General features: G+C 44.5%; 1 protein-coding gene across 4 annotated transcripts in view; it reads right to left on the bottom strand.

Annotated features, from left to right (window-relative positions):
- MGRN1 (mahogunin ring finger 1) overlaps nucleotides 1–24,027 on the bottom strand; it is a 55,982-nt gene that overhangs the window by 18,896 nt on the left and 13,059 nt on the right. For all 4 annotated transcript variants that reach the window (XM_074919462.1, XM_074919460.1, XM_074919463.1 and 1 more), the window contains exons 4-7: nucleotides 19,635–19,781; nucleotides 7,934–8,051; nucleotides 3,850–3,916; nucleotides 842–894 (exon numbers count right to left, since the gene is read on the bottom strand). In XM_074919462.1, coding sequence (XP_074775563.1) covers nucleotides 842–894; nucleotides 3,850–3,916; nucleotides 7,934–8,051; nucleotides 19,635–19,781 — 385 coding nt within the window. The remainder of the gene's footprint in view (nucleotides 1–841; nucleotides 895–3,849; nucleotides 3,917–7,933; nucleotides 8,052–19,634; nucleotides 19,782–24,027) is intronic.

Genomic DNA, 24,027 nt, shown 5'->3' with positions numbered 1-24,027 from the left:
ATCCACATTATCCACCTAGGAGGGACAGAATAAGACCTGGCACTTGCTCAGGGATACAGCAGGAACTAAGCAGATTGAGAAACAGAAGTCAGCCACATGCCAGCCTGGAAGTGGGGAATTTCTAACAGCACAGCATTGATGCTGCTCCCCTCTACATGCCCAGCTCTGCTCCAGCATCTCTTGCCTCATTTTAGCATGTCACTACAAGTATCACTTGTCCAGAATATGTGTCTGCTGTATTACCACAACCAGACACAACATGGTGCAGTTACGATCCCACAACCATTTTCAGGGTCATGGGAAGAGATTTTGTTATCAAGGCTTGTGCATACAGCTTGGCTTAGCCTTACCATGTAGGCAGCAGTCAGCTACATCAAACATGAAAAGCAGTGGAGATCAAAATCTTTATGCAGGATGTATCCTAATTCTTTAAAAGGGCTTGGTCCTACACGTAAACTAAGTCCAAACAATGGTGCAACAGGGTCTGGACACAGCAGATCCTGTTCTGCAAAGAGATCACGAGGCCCTGGAAAACTGCATCGTAGCAGCTGTGGTCAACACCTTCCGCCCTCAAACATCACAGCCACCGAGGCATGCCCTCTCCCCACATACCGGAAACACCAGCTACAATTAGCTGAGTGACCAGCTCAGGTACAAATGATAATTACAGGCTGTACTGGAGCCGCTGCAAGCAATTACTTGTACTACAATAGCACTCAGGAACCCCAGTCATGGGCCAGGACTCCATTGTGCTAAGTGTTATATAAATACAAACTAATGACCCCTGGAAATGTTTACATATACAAGGACAGGGACACAGGGGAAAAAAGAACTAACTTACCTTTTCAAATGCAGCCAGAAGGACATGGGCATGACCTGTCACCTCAACCACCACTGCAAAAAGAGAAAGCAGTCCTGGTTAAACCTCAAAACCATCACACGTATAAAACTACCATGCGCTGAATTTTAGCCCATTCATAATTTCTCAAATGTCATCTGTTCTATTTTTATCTCCTCTTGAAATTTAAAACTTTTATTTTCTTGTTGTCAGGTTGGTTCATTGCAAACTCCTTCAGAGCAAGAACAAAAAACCCTGCTGGGCTCTGTGGTGGGCGTATCACTGACATGCCTTGGTTATCTTGGGTGCTCCATTTTCAGAGGTAGGAAAGGGAAAGTAAACCAAAGCACTCAGTGGGATTCTGCTCTCCCCTCAAATTCCTGTTTTTAATTACCTGAATTTATCACAGCGACTAATAAATCCACCTGGTTTAACATCAATTTGCAGCACTTCCAGCCCTGGTACTTATCGCTTTATGTCACTCTAACCGGACATGCTTATAAAACATTTATTTCTTATACTAATTTTGGACACTGAAACATCTCTGTCCAGCTCTCTGAATTTTTCCCCAAAGACAAATACCGTATCTTCCTTCTTAATCCAATAGCATTCAGAAGGGTCTGTCAGAGGTTTCTGTACTGCGTTCATGGCTTTCTCAGCAAACACGGAATAGAGGAAGCTGAGGTACAATCCCACTCTCTCTGGCTCAACACTCTAAGATTCTGTTCAGCTCTAACTGGTTGGACCCTTTTGCTTAATTATGTTCAGACTCATCATATGGAAATGGGAGACAGAGGCTGAGGAGGAGTCACCAAGGGAAGGGAAGGCGTGTAACCACCTTGTCCTGTCTGGACTGATGAGTACCTGGGCTGTACTCAGCACATGTAGAAGAGCTGGCAGACACTATTATCAGCTCTGTAACAGACAGTTAGCAGCTGAAGGAAGCAACTCCTGCGTTGTCTAAAAGGGAGAAGAGCTCAGCAGCTTCCTTTGGGCTCCCAGAACAGCAGAGACAACAAGAGGAACCATTTACTGGACTACAGAGCAAAGATCATGTTTGGAAACAGTTGTGTGTGGGAGAACAGTCCATGCCTGCAGATTTGCTGGGTAACTGAGATTGGCCGTGGCAATTTGGGTGCAACCGGGAACATAACGGCATACAGAAAAGAGGGCTCAAACTGGGAATTCATCTGCTTGCTCCCCCCACTGCCAGCCAAGAGCAAGGCTGGTGTAGCTCACAATAAACGAAATTCAGTTCCCTCCCTGCAGTCTGAATAGCCAAATAAGAGATAACAGGCATAGCTTGCCTTTGTATCCTCTGTGGCATTCAAGCAGCATGTGTGGCTGGAGCTGTGCAGCACCTTCCCCTCCCAAAAGGTGTCTGTACCTTTCCCTGAGAGCTATCCCACAGGCAGGAATGGGAGAGGGCTAACACTACAAGCTCACATTCTTCAAGGCACGCAAACATCTCCTGGCAAAATTCAGTCCAAACCAACATCTTGCTGACTGTTATTTTAATTTGCCATTCAATTTTACTTAACACAAGCCATTACAGGCCAGCTGTAATTTTCCAGGTGCCCCAAACACAAAAGACCAGCTCCTTTCAGTCCCATCAGTTAAAAAAGAACCAAAATACAGAACGATTTCCTCAAATCTTGCTCAAGCGTCACATATTTTTGTACTGATATTCTTTCCAGGAGAGGATTTAAAAGCAATTGCCTTTCCAGGTTATTAAAATAGATGACAGCACACTATTGGCTAAGACTGGGCACGGTATGTGCATAAATGTATGCTTCCCATGCTGCCTCCTGGTTCTATTTTTGGTCCTTCTAGGCATGCCCAACATTAGAAAGTACAAATACCTTGCCAAAAGCTCCATAAACAGAGGAAGGTGTTTTATATTTATGGTCAAGAAATATACATCTATGTCAATTTTACGAACAGTGCCTGAAATCACTAGAAATAGATGCACTTTAGAATTAATTTCCTTCATGTTGCACTGTGCTTTGTTAGTCACACTTTAAATTGTTTCATCCAGTTCTATTTCACTCTGCTTGGAGGACTGTAAAATAATGTAATGACCTTCTGGGCACTTTCACATCTACAACATAAGAAACTGAACAAGTGACTGCACTAAACAATGCAATCAAGAATGTATTTTTTTCTTTCTATTTATTCTTAAATTTTGTACAAAACGTTACAAAATGAAGAAGTGATATGTTGGTCCTGCTGACCACAACAGCCCCTAGATTTTAGAGAAAATGTAACTTCCTTGTGCACTTTTCATTGCTGACACTCAGAAGGAGTGCAAACCCAAAAGCACACACCCCCTAAGGAAAATATTGTGCAAGGTGAGTAACAATCTAAACATTTACTGGATTTCCCTCTCCAAAAATGGCACCATGCTTTAAAAATAATCAACAATATTATTTCTCATCAAAGGTTATGCTCTTTCACTGTAACCATTCAGCACTCTTCAGAAAAAGCAGGAGAATTTTAAACTGCTGAATGAGGCTGTATTTGGTTGAACAGTGGCCTGAGCATTTAAAAGCCATTTGTTTTTCTCTGACCATTCCAAGGGGAAGGCCCACCCAGCTATAGCTTTTATGAAGACAACTTACCCATCAAAGAGGGGGAAAAGATGAACTCCCTCCTTGCCATACAAACTGCAGATGCAAAACCCAAAGAGAAGGGAAGTAATTTGCTCCAATTTGTGCCAGGCAGATCTCCCAAACACTATTCTGACACTAAATACCTGGCCATTTTTTCTGTAAAAAATGGAGGCTCTTTTTAAAAGCATGTTTTTATGTAAGAACCTGTGGTTAGCCAGGCCCTTTTAATACAGGAAAGTTAAGGTGAACTCCTGAAATATTTTTATTCTGGAAAGACCCGCCCAGCCTTTGCTACAAGTAAAATGTTTTCAGCATTGCAGAAGTAGGCCTGCCCTGAAGGAGTCCCCTAACCTCAAAGAGAGCTAGAAGACAACCAGGGGAGCACACCACCACACTTACCATCCCCTTCATCCACCACTGCTCGGATGACCACAGGAAAAACACCACGATCCAAGTCAAAGTTCAGCTGAGGGAAGAGAATGAGATGAGGTTAGGCGATTCACATCAGGCTTGCCTGGAAACATTCAAGATAACATTAACATCAGAGGAATGAAGGCCCCTTCTGACAGGCCCCCAGTCCCTGGTCTCAAAGGGATGCAACAGAGCAGGAGGATTTAAAATCCAGGCACCAACTTTCCAAGGAAGTCAAGCAGCCATACATACATTGAAATGGCACTAAACACCAGCTGTGGCTAGCAAAGCAAAGGTTCTCCATTTGAATTTTATATGGTATTTAATTCTCAATAATTTGTATATCCCAAAAGTCTCCTGAGTGATTTGTAGCAGGACAAGTTTCTCAAAATATATTTAGTGCCATAGTTTGCTTGCGTATGGTAGGATATACTGGTTATAGCAGAGCAAATACACATTATACTCCCTAAACTACAAAAGAAACCCTGACTCTTGTATGAAGTTCTTAAAGACACAGAGAAAATCTGTAAAACTTCAAGATCACACAACGCTTTAAGGAAACACCAGACTGATTTCCATCTCTTGGCATGTTATGAAATTCAGATTCTTGACCTTCTAATTGGAGAGAGTGAAAATTTAAGATCTCACTTGAGTGCAAGGAAAACAGACTCAATTTCTTCCTTTGCCCTGCACTTCATCAAAGCACTTCAAATGCTCCATGTCATCTTACAAACATAAGAAAAATGCAACCTTACAAACACTGTCCTATGCCAAGAACGGAAGTGGCTCAGAGACTGGATTTCTGGTGTTTTTTGTTAATTACTGACTGTTTTTTTGTCTCATCTCTTGCCAAGAGCAAAAAAGATGTCATTTCACCAGGGTGCTCCAGGTAGTCTGTTTTCAGTTTTCCAGTAGAAACTGAGACCCAAACCAAAGCGCTGCAGCACTGTTCAAGGTAAGTGCTTCGGGGCCTCCCTCACTTTTCCACAGCCCCAACATCACTTGCAGTGTGATTTTCTCCAGCTGGTCCCTCAAAAGATAAACTATCAAGACAGGCATTGTCATTAGCACAAGTGGCAACCCAAAACACACAGATTGGAGGGAAGGTGACTCTCACCATGAGCCTTAACATAGTTGAAAATGGTTCTGCCTCAAACGAATTACAACCTAAATGTTCATCCTGAAATGAACAATGCCTGTACTCTGGGAGACAATATACCCAGTCAGCCATCAGCCAAGTGTGCCGTAGCCCATCAGCCACATGGCTGTGCCTCTGCCAAGAGCTGCAGGCATGTCCTTCAGACTGCAATAGCTCACCAACCTTCCATGGGAGGTGCAGGGGGAAGAGTGAATTGCAAGTCTGCTGCTCATCCACCCAGAGCTGCAGGCTCCTTGTGCAGGCTGCATGCCTTTGGGGCCACTCAGCTGCTGCAGTGCCTTCCAGAAGCAACTCTTAGCTGCGTAACAAAACTCTGCACTCACACACATCTGTTCAAATGTGCGTGCTTGATTTCAGACAAAAAGCATTTGGTGAAAGACCTTACGATTTGACCTAGCTAGTCTACAAACCTGAGGGATACTGATTTTCATCCTCCATATGATGGTTTTACATTTTATTCCTCCTTTAAACTAGCAGAATCTCTTCTCTTTCCAAAACAGCAGAGTAACAGAAAGAACACAAAAATCTCATTTAACCTCTCTGTATTTGTTACAGAAGAGACTCACTGAGCCACTATTTTCCAGATTGCATTTTTGAACCTTTATGGCATGCCACAGAGGGAAAATTCATTGAGGACAATTGATTACAATTGCTGAAAGAAGCTTATGGTTTTGCTTTGCTTCCTGCTCTGATTTATTATTGTACGACAACAGTTACTGTTTGTCCATTTGAAGGGAAAGTCACATCACAGAATTGTGGTTGCTCACGATACAAACTTTTGCCTTCCCAAACAAAAGGCTTCTTTAAGGGTCCATGTCACATTCATTTTCAGGGACCTGAAAACAACGGTCTCAACACAAGCCATACACTATAACTTGCAAGAAAACCAGTATATTATGAAGACAAAGTAAACTTTTATAAAGCTTTCCACATAACAAACCAACATAACATTATTTTCCCTTCTCTTGGCCAGCCAAGAACTACATCATATGCAAGTATTACACTGAGTAAAAATATGAAGTAAATCTGGGTTTTTTGGACAACACCAATAACAAAGCTGGAAAGCAATCTGAAGCATGCAATTGTACACAGCTGAGTAGTAACACTTTGCCAGCTGTCTCAGATAAAAGTGCTGCATTTCAGTGGCCAGTTAAGAAGATTTAATATGCATTTTACTCGACTTGAGAGGACAAGGACTAATATGTACACAGAGCCAAAATGGGAGAAGAAACTCTTCCAAAACACAGTGCTTGTTCCACATTTTCTCTACAACCAGAGCTCCCAGTAACACCAATGAGAAGAGGAGACAGAGGACACAGCAGAATCAAGCAAAGGGAGGTAGAAGCTTACTTCTCTGCAGCATCTCTCCCTTTAAGCTGTCAAAGGGACATGACTTTACTACTCAAGTTAAAACCTTGCTGACAGGAATAAAAGTGAAAATTAAGCTGCTTCTTTAAGATGAAAGGGAGCTGAGCTCCTACTTTCCAGCTCTCTCAGACGACAGAAGGGATTGAAAAGCAGCTCTTCCAGGCTTTTGTAGGCTGAACTTGTGAAATCATACGTTGGCAGAGAAGCCAAGACATCAGGAGACCAGACACTGCAGGCTCTTGGTAACCGCCATGGCATTTGTTAAGGCACGGGACTGATTATAGTTATAACTGTAACTTCAAGACAATAGCTATTCAATCTTTAAAAAATATATGAAAGATTACTTTTGTTTGTCTCTTTTTTATTTTCTTTCTTTTTTTTTATAGAGGTGGAGTTACCTTTTTTTCTTTTTCAATAGGCAAAATTATCTATTAGGGTTCACATACACAATACTCTTATACAGGCTTGGGTCAAGAAATGAACACTGTATCAGTGTTGACCTCAGAGAGGGGTCCACAGGAACAAATATATTAGCAGTAGTTATAGACTGACTGCTCTGCATCAGAAATCTCTTACAGCAATTCTGCATAGAGTAGGGGAAAGACCAAGGCCTCCCTGCCCTGCATCATGTGCAGGGGAAGCCCTTGGGCCAAAGCTCAGAGACTCAAGACACAGAGAGTTATTGCCTGGGTTGGAATTTTGCAAAGATACCAAAATTAATAGGACTCCACAGATCTTGCTATGTAGTAAAAGCCACAGAGCTTAATTAAAACCAAGCCCTTGTCTGTTTGCAGTTATGGGTTAAACTAAGAGGAGGAAGGCATTCCCTTATTCAGCATTAATTCCCCCTGTGAACTGCCCCAGAAGGGAGAGTATCCCCCCATAACACTGTACTGCTACAGATAATAATGCAGGATGTGGCCCTTAAACAGAACAGGAATCTTCTAGACCAGTGGTCTCCAAACTGTTTTGACTATGCATCCCATTTTAAAAAATTTTGAGCACGTACTCCCAAAATATGTATATCTATTATTTATGAGATATATACAGGTACTACTGAAGTTCTTCCCACACCCCAATAAATTGTCTTGCACACACCCAACTTTGGAGACCATTTTTCTAGAGGACCAGCCAAAAAAACCTCCAAAACCAACCAACAGCAAAACAGAGAGATCAAAACAGACTTTTGTTCCCACAAGCTTTGGCTATCAGGGAGAGGAAGGCTGAGGAGTGGCAGGTTCCTCCAGGAAGAGCTCCAATTCCAATCTCTGCAGTCTCCCTCCTACAGCAGATGTTGGGATGCCAGCTGATCAGCGATATCCCAAGTCACTTCTTTGGGTTTCCTTCCCTGTTTGCCTGACCCACCTGCCAAGTTCCCATACAGTGTTCATACCCGCTCCTCCCACAGCCCCATTCATCTCATACCCAAAAAACACACCATGGCAGCTGGAAGAGGATGTCTTCTAGCCTTAACTTCATGGCACTAAAAGAAGCTTCTGGGACAACATCGTTGTGGAAAGAAGGGGACACTGAGAAGAGACTTACCTCATCATCCTTCCAGTCTGAGAAATCAATCTTGAAAGAAGGCAGGGAGAATTGCTGGCTTACCCCTCTCTTGTAATGAACTGTCTCTGACTGCAGAGAGGGATTCTTTGTGCTGTATCTGAAGAAAGGGGGGAAAAAGAAAACTTGCTTTAACAAATGATTGCTCTCTGCTAGGCTCTCATTCATTCACGCTTGTCCACCTTTCAGGAATCACAAGTGGCAGCTCTAAGAGGCAGAGCTGGCAGGGGCTGGCAGCCATTCAGTGGGGACACAAAGAGGGAAGGGAATGGTCAAAGCAAGAAGGTGAGCACAGGGAAGGGAAAGCAGCGCAGACAGGCAAGGTCTGATTGGATCCATACTGACCTGCCTGGAAACACTGGGTGTCAGAGGAGTACAGTGGGGTGCGGCAGCCTGGCAAAGGCTAGCTTACTAGATTCGGGACCTAGGCAATGCTGGCTTTCAGCCCAGCACACAATCTTATTTTCTGCAGGAAACCCAGGAAGAATGAGCAACAATCTAACAGCGGCAACACAAGACCCAACACGGCGCTGAAAGCTCTCCCATGCCTCTGCAGGACAGCTCTGCCATGAGAAATGCTGCTTGGCTCACCACCATCCTGGTAAGCAAGAGCCATTCCATTTCCCTCCTCTGCTCCCCATGTGCTCCCCCAGAGGTGCTGCGGTGCTACCAACACCACCGGAGAGACACCAACCAGTCTTCCACAGCGGCCACCTAGAGAAGAGTCACAATCTTTCCACTGTCTCGTGGCCCAGCACTGAAACGCCAGCACTGCCAGGCTGGGATGAACATCCCTGGAATGAGACCACAACTATCATCCACCATCTTCTGCACCAGCACTGTCTGTCCCAAGAGAGACGTTTCACTGCCCACTGACCATCACTACAGACAGTGTGATTCACAGTGGGCTTCAGTGACAAAACAAGAGCAAGAAGTTTGCACCCCTTTCTGGAGAGTGATTTCCAAGCTGGATGTGCACATCCTCTCACTGTGTCAATTCTGGCACAGGAGAGGAGGCATCAAACTGCAAAGAAGGGTGGGAACATCTGAAGCTATTTTTATCACCAAAGCCTTTGTTGAGCTAACAACTGTGTGTTCAGAGCATGTTGACAAACCAGAGAGAAAGTGAGAGATCCCTTGCCCAAGAGCTTACGCTGCAGAAACAACAACCTGCCACAGCACAGTGACAAGACAGGTCTAGCTACAGCTCTACAACACTTTAGCCGGTCACAGCAAAGTGGTGTTATCTCTTCTGCACATCACTTCTAACCATCACTGCCTAAGCAGAGATGCACTCAGTGAGACTGCGAAAGCTCTGGCCTCCAGCCACTGCACACTGAACAGCTACAAGCTTGAAGCCTTGTTGACTGCTCAAACTTGATTACCTCTGTTCTTGATCGACCAGGCAGCCTGGGGACAGGCTCCAGGGACAGGTGTCACATTAGCACCAGGAACTCTAGGCTGAGTTCTTCCCTAATTGAATTTGGGATATCACACAGGATCCCCTGACAACCAGCTCCTCAGATTTTGCTGATTCCATTTCTCAAGGAGTAACATGGGCAGTACTACTGCCAGCCCTGCAAAGGAGACAACACCAGAGGAGATCGAAACATTTGATGTGGCTGATTCAGTACAGAGTCTGTCAAGCAGAGCAGTTAATAGTGTGCAGAGAGGCAAAGAAAATAGAATCCGTGTTTGAAAAACAGGATTCTGTACTTTTGAGGACATTCAGCTGTTCTGAAACACAGGCACAGCTTACAAATCACCAGGTACGTAAGCAAAGGTTGGAAAGCTCCAAGTTCCATCAGCCTAGCTAGACTTTGTAAAGAAGCACAGCACCCCAGAAGAGTATGGAAATACAAAGCTTTTCTACATCTGATGTAATGCTTTCTAGTTTCTGTAAGCAAGGAGCAAGAGGGCTGTGGCAGTTCACTTCCAGAGGGGGTAAAGCAAAAACCGTGGGAAAAGCCCACAGGGCAAAGTCAACCAAGAACTGCAGAACTGAACATCACACCAGAGATGTGAAGACTGGGCTGGAGGATAGCAGAGATGATTAGAGAGGACATGCCTGGACCTTAAAACTCAGCTTTAAGCAATGCTGTAGAAACTTTACACTCAAGAGCTATAGCTCTGGCAGCTACCTGCTGCCAGTGTGCAAGAGTCTACAGAGACAGCAGGTTGCCCTCCAGGCTCAGGCCAGACAGCACTGTAACACAGAGCCTTAAAGCATGATGCATTTTGCAGCTGAAGGTATAAGAACCTGGATACCAGAAGCTGATGAATATTTAATTCCTGTCAAACCCAAGGAGGAAAAACCAGTCCCCACTGACACAAACCACTGTCTTTCTCTGGAAAGCTAGTGTAATTCCTGCACCTTCTGAGGATCCAGAAGGCTTATCAAGTGTCACACAAGATGCACAATAAATTCTGGAAGGCTATGATGTAGGCCAGGTTCACCGCGTGCACCCCGCTATTCCTGCCAAGGCAGGTGCATTGTGCTATTTATGACAATACCTTACCCTTAAAGACCATTCTGTACTGAGCTGAAATTGTGCTGCTTTACTAGGTCTCACTCCACCCTTCGCATTTAAACCATGGTGTAGGAGATCAGGATGACAGGTCTTTTATGTGTGAATTACAGAGCAAGCAATTGAGTGAAGTTTTATTTACTGAGTTGTCAAGCACAATGAATAGTGCAAGCCTGTATCTAGCTCCTTTGTGGCACTCTCAAAGCTTCCCAGCTCTGCAGAAAGGCACAATTCTCCTTCTACAGCTGGGAAAGCAGGGGACGGAACAGTGACTTATCTAAGGTGACAGCAAGTCAGGAACCTACTAGAAATAAAGTGTGGAGACGAGAGTGGAGGTCAGAGACGGCCTGGATGACATGCACCACAACAGCACTGGGAAAGGGGTGTAAACATGCTGATAATGAGTGCCAGGAAGGCTGGACGACCTGCACTTGCAGCCCAAACCAGTCTACAATGGGAAAACAAGTAACACTGTTCCAAAGAGGATAGGGTAGAACAATACTCGCATAGACTTGTCGCTCTCACCACCCCTGAGAAAAAAAATAAACCAAGTACATCGATCTTCTGAGCTGAAGATTATGACAAAAATATCAAGGAGGCTTCCCCAAGTGAGCTTTAAGTTTTGGACTGTGTGGCTGCCTAGCCCCCATTGCCAAAACACGTCAGACTTGGATTTGAACACCCAGACAACACGGGAGACCTCCAGTCAGCAGCCAGTGCTGAGGCTGCTGAGCACCAGTGGGACAAGAGCCTGGTGAAATCCATGGAAGTGCTGGTGATCCCAGATTGTCACAGGATCGATCATCTTGCTAAAGTGATGCACAGCATCCACCACACAAGTACACACTCCTCATGCTGCACAGGAGGACGACTTGTTAAGCTGTTACAAAGCAAGCATCCTGCACATTAGTGTCTAAGTGGTCTCTACCCAGCCCTTACGGTTGGCATCTGCAGTATTCCTGAGTCTTCTAGTCCCTGTCTGTGCTGCTGTGGGCTTACAGCAAACAATAGCAGAGAAATTTTGTAGAGCTGTGCAGGTATGTTACAGAAAAAGAGAGCATGTATTAAGAATAAAGGACAGCAAAGAAGCGATCCACTGCCTCTCCCTGCATAAAGGCTGAAATCTGAATGTTTGGGCTGCTATTTCTCAGACTGCACTGGGCCAGGTCTCCATCCAGATAGGAGGTCTAACAAAATCACCTTGCAATCAAGAGCAGCTCAGGACAATGGAGAAGTGAGGTCTCTTCTATTAGGACTGGACCAAACAAATCCCCAGTCACATTTTTTAAACCTGCTTGTTTGCTCAGGTACCCCTGACAGCATGAGAATCACTAGCAATGTGAGGTCCCACACTGCTGACTGCAGCTGCAGCCCTTATCTCTGTCCTCAGGATTCATGCAGCCCACTTCCCCCTGTAAGCTCTTTGACACACCTTTACTCCCACAAAACAAAGCTTACACTTTGCACTGACTCCTTCCTCCCCCACAACCAGCTGTGTATTGGAGAACCAGCAGATGAGAAGCCCTGTGGCTACATCACAGTGATTTCTGAGAGAACAGGAAACAAACTAAAATTATTCCCCAGTCTCACTCCTCCACCATCAGCTGAGAAGCACTCACTGCCTGAACAGAGAAACTCAGCCTGTGGCTCAAGCAGGCTCCTCCCTGTACGCAGTCCAGACTTGGTACTGGGCACCTGTAGACCTTAAGTAGCTCCCAAGACATCAGTGGCATGCTAGTGTTCAGGAACCTCTGGCTAAGCAGAGTTAAAATTCTGTTGCTACATGCTCACTGGAGACACAACACGAATGTGTTTCCTCCTCTCGCTCATCCCTGTTCAATGCCTGGGGAAGTTCTCAGCAGGGCTCCAGTCCCAAATCGTGCAGACTTCTTCACTGCTGCGCTCCTCATGCTCAGCTCTGCTGAGGCACTGGGGCTGCCTTGGACAGACAAAAAATGGTTCCTGTTACCACAAACATGCTGGGACCCCTGACTGAGAAGCACCAAGTGAGGATCCTACCCAGTTTGCCTCAGAGTTACACAGAGCACTGTCCAGACCCCATTCCTCAAAGAAAAGCAGGATCCACGTAGCAATGTGGCCCCAAGGTACTGGTTTTGACTAGTAACAGCTGAGAGACAGTTTGCACTTTGAAGAGCCTGTGGACAAAATAAGAGTCCTCTTTCTTTAGTAACAGCTATGCATGTTGCATGGCAATTTGCAGTGAACTGAGGACAAGGCAGAGTTACTGAAGGCAGAGTCACACAAGAGCTTTAAAGGGTACTCGGGAACCAGTTCTTCACTGCTGCAAGCTGGGACTGCCTGGCAGGTGCCATATCCACTTACAGGTGTTGAGGAGGGAGCCAGTCATGTTCTGCTGGTGTTCAAAGGGGCCAGGAACAAGCACACTGATCTCCCTCTCTCTCTCACCTGCACACTCCCCCTTCATTTTGGGCCAGGCTCTTACAGGTCAGCTTTAGGGGAAGAGGGAAGTTGAACAAGTGTCTCAATTCAAAGTGATTTTTATTGATAAAAGAAACACTACCAAAATACAAGAAGGCCAAAGCCCTGGGTCTCAGTCAGAACAGGCAAGATCCAACCCAGAGAGAGTCCCACACGGAGTTTGGAGGTTACCTAGCTGCTAAGGTGGTGCACTGCAGTCCCTGCCAGTCTTTTCCTCCCCTCCTGCTTCCTCCCAGGACTGAGTTTCCACTCAAGGCCAGGAAGAAACCTTACCACGCAGCTGAAACGCTGCTGCCCATATCCCACTCCAGCACCTGCAGAGGTCTGCCTTCAGCTGCTGAATTTACTGGTGAGAGCAGCGTGCTCATGACTCCAACCAGGCTTCAAAGCTGGCAGCTTATACAACAACTACACAGAGAGGCACAAGGGCCAGAACTCTTATTAAAGACTGAGGGTTTGTCTGCTCAGTGAAATCTCCAGAATTTAGCTCTCCAGCCTGTGAACTTTGCACACTACAGCATTCCCTTGGGGACTGGTGTCTGCCTGGATCAAAGCAGGCTTTGGCTGTAAAGGCTTGTGCCTAGCAAAAAACAGCACTCACCTCTGATTTCTTCACACAGAAGAAATCTCTCTGCACAAAGAATTCATATTAATCACCACAGTCCACAGCCGAAAGCAGCAAGAGCACCTTTCAAAGGCCCTGAACAGACAGAGGCTATTAAATAACCAAAGAAATATCTGAGTGCCTCTGTCTCTCCTACACAAGCTTTAGTGAGAACAGCCATGCGCTGAGCTACCCGTTTCAGTTGGATCTCATTTTGTGAACCCACTACTCAAACTTCCACATGCAGCCAGAACATATAATCATTGCAGTGTCACGTCCACCGTCAGCGTAAGAGACTGTGATAGGATGTTTGCAATGAATGTAGCAGGCATTGCAAAACAAACAAGGAAATGAGATTTAAAAAAAAATAAAAAATATCCAGTACATCCATTTGTGCACCAGCAACACAAGCAGCACAGCCCTGAAAAAGGGCAAGGATTCCAGAGCTAGGCTGACCTATTTTCATTGTGTTTTCTCTTTATAATGAGAAAACAGAGCTTGGCAACATTACTAGATATGGAAGAGAACCTTTTCTGTCCAAGAGGAAGATCGTTTTTCGTAAGAATGGGCTGCAAAACTCAAACCTCTCATGTCATATTTATCATCAGCTCTTGATCTGCCTGGATTGCACAAGTCTATAGAGCTGGCTGTTTTAAGTGCTTCCAGCTACAGGGCTGGTTTGACTTCTTCCCCCAAGGAAACAACCGCTGCTGTCATGTTTTAACTACACAATTCTTCTTGCTAGTCAGCAGGATACCTACAGCTGGAAAAGTCCCAGGGGCCCCCTCCCAGGAACAGGCTAATAGTGTGCATGTCAAGGCTTTTGCTAGAAAAGGAAAGGATGCATTCATAGAGCACACAAAAAGAGTATGAACATCTCTGCAGCCTGCTCCAAAAAACATACCTGTCTCCTAAACCAAAGACTAATCTAAGGGTACAAACTCATGAACCAGTTACTGCAGGAAAAGCAGGCTACAAACTGGGAGTCCTTCAACTATTCTTGAGGAGCTGCTGAGGAGTACTGCGATGTAAAGTACCCCTTGCTTATCTGGGGGAAAATTACATGCTTATTGGGCAATCACTAACAAGTAGTCAACGTACAGCTTGCACACCTGCACGTTTGTGCCTCCTATATGCTAAGACAGAGATTCTCATGCCATTTAGACAAGGCTCATCCTGGTCACCCTTTGCCTTTTGGCCAAGATGGCTGAACACTTCTTGCTGCACATGCCGATCACCTCCACCACAGGCACAGAGCCGCCTCTCCAGCTGACTAGTCTTAAAACCCAGTTAGCATCATGGATTCTGACAGCAAATTTATCTTTGTAGGACATTTTTAAAACTGACAGGTATTGCTGTGCCTCAGTGACACTAAGCGATCCAAGGCTTGTCCTCACGGGTGAGCAGTCGAACTGGTTTCCCCAACCAGGATATTCCCTGCTTTCTACACAGCTGTTGGGAAACTGAAGCCAAAGGAAAACACAAACTGAGAAATATCACTCTCTCCAAGCCAGCCAGATCACAGACCAACTCCCCAAGAGCACACTCACCACTGACCAAAGATGAGAGCGGATCCTTAGGGAAGAGGCTTTGTTAAAGCTCACTGGAGGGATTACCACAGGAAACAGAAGCACAGCAGAACAGTTTGCTGATTTCCAAAACCAAAGAAAATGGACACAACGAGAAAATTAAATAAAACTGAGGCTATCAGTGGTCCTGAGCTGTTCAGAGGCAGGTAACTGCTAATTCCATGCCATTAAAGAGACTCTGGACATCAGCAGATCTGGTCTCAGTTACCCCTGGGGTAATGCACTAGCTGGTCCTCTGAGAACTGATGTGTTTTACTCTAAAGAGTCTTTAGGCTCACCACAAAGCAAACACGCAAAAGATATCCAGAAGAGCAGCAGGCCCCTCTAGAGTTAAACTAATTCCCATTTCACCCAAGAGGCTCCTACAGATATCCGCACTAGCACCAGAAACTGCTTTGCCCAACTTCCCTTGGGCATGGGCCTGCAGAGGTGAAGACACCTCTACAATCACCAGCAGCCACACGTCCACCTTCTCCAGGCTGCACTGGTCAACTGTGGTCCCACAGCGGTGACGATACAGCTCCCCGCAAAACTCAGAGTTCAACAGTTCAGAACAAGAGACAGGCAGCAGTTGGGAGCTACATGTTGCCAAGATCTTGGCTGGGAAATGGTATAGCTGAGCACAATTACCTGGGAAAGTCTGCTGAATGCTCCGTCGAGACAAGTTTGGACAGGCAGCACATACTGATAAAGCCACCAGCTTTTAAATTGAGCCCAAACAACTCCAGGAGGAAGCTTCCTGGCTTGCAGAGAGAAAGGCTTCCCTTTGGTCATGGAGACCAGCTAATCCTGAAGGCTGGCCCACGACACACAGAGCGTTGTGGCTCTCGGATGAGCAGAGGCTCTACAACAAGCAATGCCTCTGCTCAGGGAGAGCCACCTTCCCACCCCTCTCTCCTCTCACCCCAAATTAGATGAACGTAACAATGTTCCTAGCAGGAGTTCCACATGAGCAGGAGCACTGATACTATCAGGATCAGTGGTTGTTTCAGCAGAGAAGCAAGAATAACTTGTTCAGCGCTTCTAAGGAGCCATGCTGCAGGCTGGGGACTAGGAGAAAATTTCTGCTTTTGACAAGGGTCCAGAAAGTTTCTCCCATTTTAGGATTTAGCATCAATTTAGGAGAGTGGAAAAAAAAAGTGTTTTGTTTTAAAGAGCATCTTCTTCCCAATCAAGTGCTGGACACAGCAATAGAAAAAGTTTTGAATTTCTACACAGTGCAGCTTTTGCACATGCTTGTTCCTTGAATGTAGCTGTTGGCACCAAAAGAAATTGAAAAAAAGGAAAAACTACCAGCCCAGGCAGGGGGAAACTGCATTCCTATTAGTGCACTAAAAATGCACTCGTTCCACTTAGAGCTCTAAGAATGCAGCCCAGATTTTTTTTTCCACTAGAATTTGAAAAGAATAAATCAAAGTAATTATAGCACTGCCCTTTCAGAATTGCTTTGCAAAGCTGAAATCAGAGCTTCAAAAGGTTTTTACTAGCAGCCAGCAAAACCAGAGAAGCAGAGATGCTTACTTCGGGCAGCTGCACTAGCCCCAAGACGTGCTTCATGAGCCACTTCCACATGGAAAAATAGCCTGGGTTGAATTAAAGCAGCTTATAAAGTCTATATTTGTATCTCACTTCCCCCAGCCCTTATTACCTACACATCTGCATGAAATCAGGATCATGCCTTTCAAAAGGTTCCCTGGCTTCTGGTGCAGCCCCCTACACGCCACACGTATATAACATTCATTGTCCAAGCACTCCAGAGCAGAGACAGACAGTTCATCACTCCTGTACTATGGGGAAATTAAAGTATGATTTATTAAATAAAAGGCCAACAGTGGAAGCAAGAGCTGACTCCAAGTGCTTTGACTTTTCACGTAATGGTTTAGTGCACTGGGGACTGCTGCCACCCTAGCAAGGCAGCATAGTATTGTCAACTACTTTTCGTTAGTGAGGTAATGATTGCTGACTACTGATCCTGGTTTCGTGCAGAGGCAGGTAGGATTCATGAACAAAGGCTTCTTCTCCGTCATCTGAACAGAGATCCGTCTCTCAGTGAACCATGGACAGGGTGGATTAAAAAATTCATATTAAAAAAAAAAAAATTATTTGAAGTTGTCAGTCGTGTTAACTTTTAGAAACTCTACCTAGGAACTGTTCAAATTAAATTTAAAAAGCAATTAGGTAGTTCATGTTTGCTGCATAAGCTTTAGAGAACACTCAGCAGCACTGGTGACAGTCACTGGCTTAGTGCATGGCACTAAATTTCAGTAAAACGTGTTCTTAAGTGAACCAGAAACTGTGTTTTCCTCCTCCAATCAACTGACAGAGTTCTGAGAGGAGAGCTACTAGTTACAAAAGACTGAAAACACACTCTGTCCAGAAACAGTTATATTTGGTAACTATAATACTTCCATTAAGCAATTATTATTCAAGGCACAACTTCACAAGACGGTCTCTTAAGAGTCCAACACAGAGCAGTTTAACCAACAAGAATGCTACACTGCTGGTCTTAGGTGATTCAGTTGCATTTCCATCCCAACACAGCTTGGTTCAAGTCAGGTTAAAAATAAAATGTATCTTTTCTTTTTAGCAGAATTTTCTTTTTTGCCATTTTGACATAACAACATGCAAAATGAGGAGTCTGAAAAAAATACATTTTAAACTATATGCATATTATTTACAGATTTAAGCTCTTTATAAAATGTAGCACAAAGTTTGATACAAAGCTTACACTGAGTTATAAATGCAAATGTTTCATTGTTACTGACCAGTGACAAATTCTCCTTCGAGGTAAGTCAACAAGGGAATATGCAAAACAAGATTAAAATCAACATTAAAAACAAGACTTGCTGATTTAAGCCAAGGCTGAAGTCTGGCAATGTAAATACATCCACCCTGGCCATAGAGGCCCTCAGTTCTTTCCATTAGCCCATAGACAGTTTCCTTCTTAGGTCAAAAAACAATGAACACTGCAGGGCAGCACAAGGGACACTGGCCACCTCTCCACGTTGTACCTGTATTAGGAAAAGAGGACTTCAATCTCCAAGGCTGCCATTCCAACACCTTCACTAGCACTAAATTCACAGGAAACCTAAGGACTTAAGAGAAGAACATGGAAATTTTATCAGGATTTCTAAGGTATCCTGCTGCATTCAGCTCTGCTCAGGAAAAACTGGACCTAAATAGAAAGCGTTTTCAGAGTTTGTCGAGAGATATTTTTCAAGCACTTAAAAGGAGATAATTTATGACCTCCCCAAAATAAAGGCAGCCATAGGCTTCAACAGAAGAAGAGAAAGGACCTAAACAAAAATTCTGTATCGGGATATCCTCCAGTTTGGAGGAATGCACATCTGGATGGGAGCATTGAGATTTTCTCATTTCTAAAAATAGAGGATTCATTGATCATTAGTGGGATGTTTATACTTTGCATAAAACACTTAAGCCATTTTATGATTTGTCATACAAATTTCTCCCTCCTGAAACCTCTGCAGATCACTTCAATAAAACATAAGTTTACCCCCAAATCCAGAGCACCACTGCAGAAGCCGTCAGCACTACGTGCACAGAGCCGCTGCTCAGCCAAAAGCCTCTACTAGAGGAAGCCAAGAGCTTCTGCAGCCTAAAGCTTCCTTTACCCATAGAATAAAAAGAAGTCTTTGTCCCATGGCCATCAGAAGCCTGCCGTAAGGTATCAGCAGCTCACGTGTACCCAATTCACACCAGGGAGAGCATGTTTCAGCCACCTTAGCTCTTACTACAGAGAGGAAATCTTTTGTAGGTCTTATGGGATACACTGTTGATTGGAATGGTTTAAATGTGCCGATTAAGGTTAAAAGGTTTTGAAATCTGTAGGGTTGCACTACCAGGATATAAGAAAGACTCCACAGATGATGTTTTGACCATTCTTTCTACAGCTAGTCAAAGGCTAATATGTGTATGGGGCAGGAAACAGACAGGGTTTCAAACAGCAAATCTTCCCGACAGCCATCTCACAACAGCCTGTGTTGAGGTGGTCATTTATCCCAAAAGGGGCTTTAGGCCTCAATGACACAGACTTGCTATGTAAATGTCAGACTGAACATTTTCTGTGGCCCAGATGCTCCCGCCACAGGGAACACAGATATCCAGCGAGTTAGGTAATCTGGAAAAAAAACAGGTAGTATTTGAAGGGAAGGGTGGTTGGTTTTTTTAATTTCATAGAACATCTTGCTGACAAAGCATACAGCTTTGAGTTCCTCTCCTTTGTTGCACACAGAATGGTTTCCCCACACCCAAAAAACAAACCAAAAAGGGAACAAGAGAGGATATTGGCTATCTGGAGGAGAAGTGAAAGCAATATTCAGTGTTATCAGTATATATAAAAAACAAAACAAAAAAAGAAGCGATTTCCCTCTCCACCATCTGTGGCAGCACTGCCCTTGGGGGTGACTAATGAGAGATGTTTGACGGGCTTATCACCTGAGAGCTCCTGTGCCCTTCCACATGCCCACAGGCCCAGGACTTACACTGCCATGCCACCAACAAACTCTTCTGTAGCCTGGCAGTAGATTGTGATGGCAACACGGGCATCCGCATCAAACGTGAACTCCAGGCTGTACAGGACCTTCTGCTTCCCGTTCTCCTCAGTAGGACTGTCAACATCATCTTTATACCTGAAAGACAATACCGGAGAATTAGAACGTGTATTTATGAGATACTATCAAGATCACTCTGGAAATCAGGACAAGAGTATTCCAATCTAGGTGTTCTGGGCAGTCAGGGCACCATGGACTTCCACCTGGGGCTTCTCAGATTTCCACTCTTTCCTCTGAGGAAGGTTCTTCCAAGATTTGACTGAAGTTATTAAAGTGAATTATGTAACAATGGTGGTGAGTGATCTCACCCAGCCTTACAGTGCCAGGACACAGAATGAGACAGGAAAGTGAACTCCTGAATGTCAAACCTTTAGGAGAAGAAACATTCTCCTTCCTTTTAAACCTTCACAGTAGGCTCAGTATTTGGGCTGAAGAAATCCTGCATGGGCCTAAAAAGTCTAAAGCCTAATTCTTTTAACTCTGTAAATGAAATGGTGCGTGACAGGGAAAAAACAAGGTTTCTGTAACACAAAGAACTCCTGAAGCTCAAGAAAAGGTACCTCCAGTATCACACAGAAGATGATATTCAGATCAGAAATAATAATACCTTTAAATGTACCAATCACCAACTAAACCTTTGATGCTGCTAATGACTGAAGCTTGCACACATTTATTGCATTGTATGAACAAAAATTAACACATTCAACTGCATAACAGACACATGATAACTCATACAAGAATGAGTTTAAAAGTTATATCAATTAACAAAACAAAAAATTTGGCTATGGGCTACCATACAGCTGGATTCCACTGGGTGATCGCCACTGCCCAGTACTACTGCTTCTCCCTACTGCTGGAAAAGGCAGGTAACAAATCTGGTGAAGAAGGTGGTATGAAGCAAGCTCCAGGGCAGTCAGCTTCGGCCATGGGCAAGCTGTGAGTTACAGTGTGCCAGGAGTGGCCGGGGAGACCAGCAGATCCTGGAACAAGCAGTCAACACAACACACCATGAGAAAATCCTCCCTGCCTTGAAAGGCAGTGCCAGACAGAACGGAGGTGATTCACTGGCAGGGCAGAAGCAGATTCTCATACATAAACTGAACTCTCACTGTAATTCTACCACTGTAGGTATCACCGTTAGTTCACACACCGTGTAGGAACAGTGAATGCAGCAGGTTGCCTTTGAGAGGTGTAGAACACTACTTGATTTGCTGCCCAGCTCCAGCCTCACTTGTCTATCAGTATTACCTTAATTGCCACGATGCTTGGGTCAAAGCCAAGCAGCTAAACTATTCAGGAAAAGCTTGGCACTGTCTCCAACTTCACAGTATCAGTCGGCCTCTCCCTTCATTAAACAGCCTCGATGAATATGCTGCACTGTTGAAAATACTCAGAAATGGGTTAGACATACCTCCATAATTCACTCTAAAAATTGTCAAGGGAATCCTTATTTACCGAGTTCACTGAGATGTAATAACTGCTGCCTAATTAAGAGAGTTCCGGCATGAATTTTACTTAACACCACACTGAACAAGAATGAAATGTTCAGCTTCATCAATTTAATACAGAAGGTACAAAATAAAATTTAAGAGCAGTATAATCAAATACCTAACATACATACTTGTACTAATGTAACTCTAGTGAATCACTATAGCATACACTTGTATTCCTGTCTGAAGTACTCAGAGAGCTCCAAACAAAACTTCTGCCAGAGGTTCACCTAGGTCAGAACAGCAAATCAAGCTAGAATACACCCAAAGTGCTAGTATAAAAAAAGACAAATCCCAGGAACTGAGAGTTTGAACATCTCCAGCAGCCTGGATACAATATACAGTACAGAGCAAGATGATATTTTCACACATGCTAGTTGCATTCAAAGAATAAAATCATGGCACTTAGAGGCTGTAAACAAGAAACACTCTAGCCAGCAACACAGGTTTGCCTAGAAAACATGGGGGTAGCATCAATGTTTTCTGCTGGACTGACTCAAGAACACAGATGGCAACAATCCGCTCACAAGTGTTGTGTGTGTCCAAGAAAGCAGCGGCCCAAGCTTCTACAAATTGCCTCTTGTTGCAGTTCCCTCCATTGATCCAAGGCTGGCAGCAAAGGATCCAGGCTATGACACATTTGCCGCTTCTTCCAGAAGAAGTAGGGTCAGGGAGAACCAGCACCCCTTCCAAGCAAGTGCCGATGAAGGCTACTTCATAGATCTATACTCACTGCCTATATAGTAGGTATTAAAATAGAGATGTCTGGCACACGCATGAGTTAGAGATCAACAACACAGATCTAGATACCTGTAACAGCCCCAAGTAACAAGGTGGGAGACCTAGGGGTGGGGGCAGATCAGACAAAAGCACCATGTTATTAGTAAAACCATTGCCTGCTTTGTCTTCTCAGTGAAGTGACACAAAGCACACAGGTTCCCAGATCACCCTCCAGCTCCCAACTTCACATCTGCACCTGCCAGCACCCAGAATTTGCTTCCATCCTCTCAAGAAAAAAAGGGGTTAAACCAAGACTAGACTAGATCTGTTGCCCTGGGAAACCACTTGAGGTGTCACTACCAACTGCAGTGCCTGGAGAGAAGGCTTCGGGAGGATGCATCTGCTGGGAAGTAGAAGAGTCAGAGCCCTGTCTGCCTGGAACAGCATCACTGGAGCAGGGGGCAAGGTGTATGTGCCTAAATGGTGACAGTCACAGCAGGGCTGTGTACACATCTTCCTGTTGCAACATGACTGGTGCTGGAGCTTAAAAAAATCATCTGCCACGTAGCAAGGGGTTCAGGTGAGAAAAGACTGCAAAAACAGCTATGCCAGCTAGTAGCTGGACCAAGGAACAAGCAAGGACTATTTTGGTGCATACTTGGAGAGGCAGAGACATCTCATGTTCCACCTTAAGGTGCAGAAATAGTGGGATGTAACTTCAGGGGAGTAACAAGACATAAGTCACACATTTTGCATTCCGTCTTTCTTTGCAACAGATGTGGCAGACAAGAAGGTGGTTCAGGAGTGGTTCAGGTGGTTCAAGAGCTCTTCCGTCTCCACCTGCACTTGAGGTTTGCAGTGTACATTTAGTCAAGCCCTACAGACAGTGTTGATGTGAGGTGGCCACAGATACATGCACAAGTTTAGAAACCAGTGACTTTGCCAGGTGTGCCTTCTGGTCATGCACACAAGTAAATCACAGAGCCTTCACAATCATGTGTATACAGCAGAAGAGACTGACCACCTTTGAGAACAAAGAGCTGATCCAACGTAATGATGAAAAAGGCAAAGCAGGATGACCAAGGGAGCTGAGGCCACCTGGTCTGACATCACTTCTGGGTAAAATAATGGAAATGCTGGAATTTTTTGTTTGTCTGTTAAAGAATTAAAAGATAAAAATATAATTAACACCAGCCATGATAGTTTTATAAAAATACCTGAGGTCAAACTTGATTTCATACTTTGAGGAGGTTAAAAAGTTTGACCAACAACTTCATAGACACAGAGGATAAATGTTAAGTATTGCTTGACCTAGTATTGTGAGATACACATTACAACACTGTTAGAGTAGGCACTAAATGAAGTAAGAAGTAGCTGACATCTCTATCAGCACTGACTTTCATGGGGGGAGATCATCATCATCAAATGGAGGCTTTCCTATGTTGAGGATCTGCAGAGATCTATACAGTTTAATGCTATCTATGGCTGCAGAACAGGCAGTCCCAGCACCCTCACCAGTTCCACAACAACAAAACAGCTCCAAGGATCAAGGTCAGCCCTGCTGTGCTGGAGAGGGAAGAAGTGGGATTTCCCTTCTCTCACTCAGAGGGACTCACCTGTCTCCCCTCAGTCCCTATCATCTGCTGCCCTCACAGGCCCTTAGCCAAAATGCTCTCACTACTCTCCATGATATTGCTGACGCTTCAGACACATTCCCAAAGCAACACAGCTGCTGATTCCTCCATCACTTTTGTTCCATGATGCTATCCAAAGCCCACACTGAAGCAGAGAGGCCATCCCAGGATACAACTCTTCCATGAAACACATTGCCTCACGAGTTGATCCTCCTCCTGCAACTGGAAGTGCTTTCCAGGTAAGAATAAACAGCCAGTACCAGCCTACCAGGTACTTCAGCTCTGAAATAGAGATTCTAATCCAGGGCCAAAGGAGGGACAGACACAAGGCAGTCTTCTTCTGTTAGTGGTTAACAGTAAAACTCATGTTATGTTATCCTCCTCTGAGGTTCAGAGTCTCATCCTGCTAGTAATGAAGCACTCACACAATGTGTTGAAGACTCAGAACTTCAACACCAATATCCACAGTTTTATTGCCTC

Source organism: Athene noctua, chromosome 15, assembly GCF_965140245.1.
Source record: "Athene noctua chromosome 15, bAthNoc1.hap1.1, whole genome shotgun sequence".
Classification (NCBI taxonomy): Eukaryota; Metazoa; Chordata; class Aves; order Strigiformes; family Strigidae; genus Athene; species Athene noctua.
The sequence above is the reverse complement of the archived record's forward strand: the minus strand, read 5'-3'. Positions and strand labels throughout refer to the sequence as shown.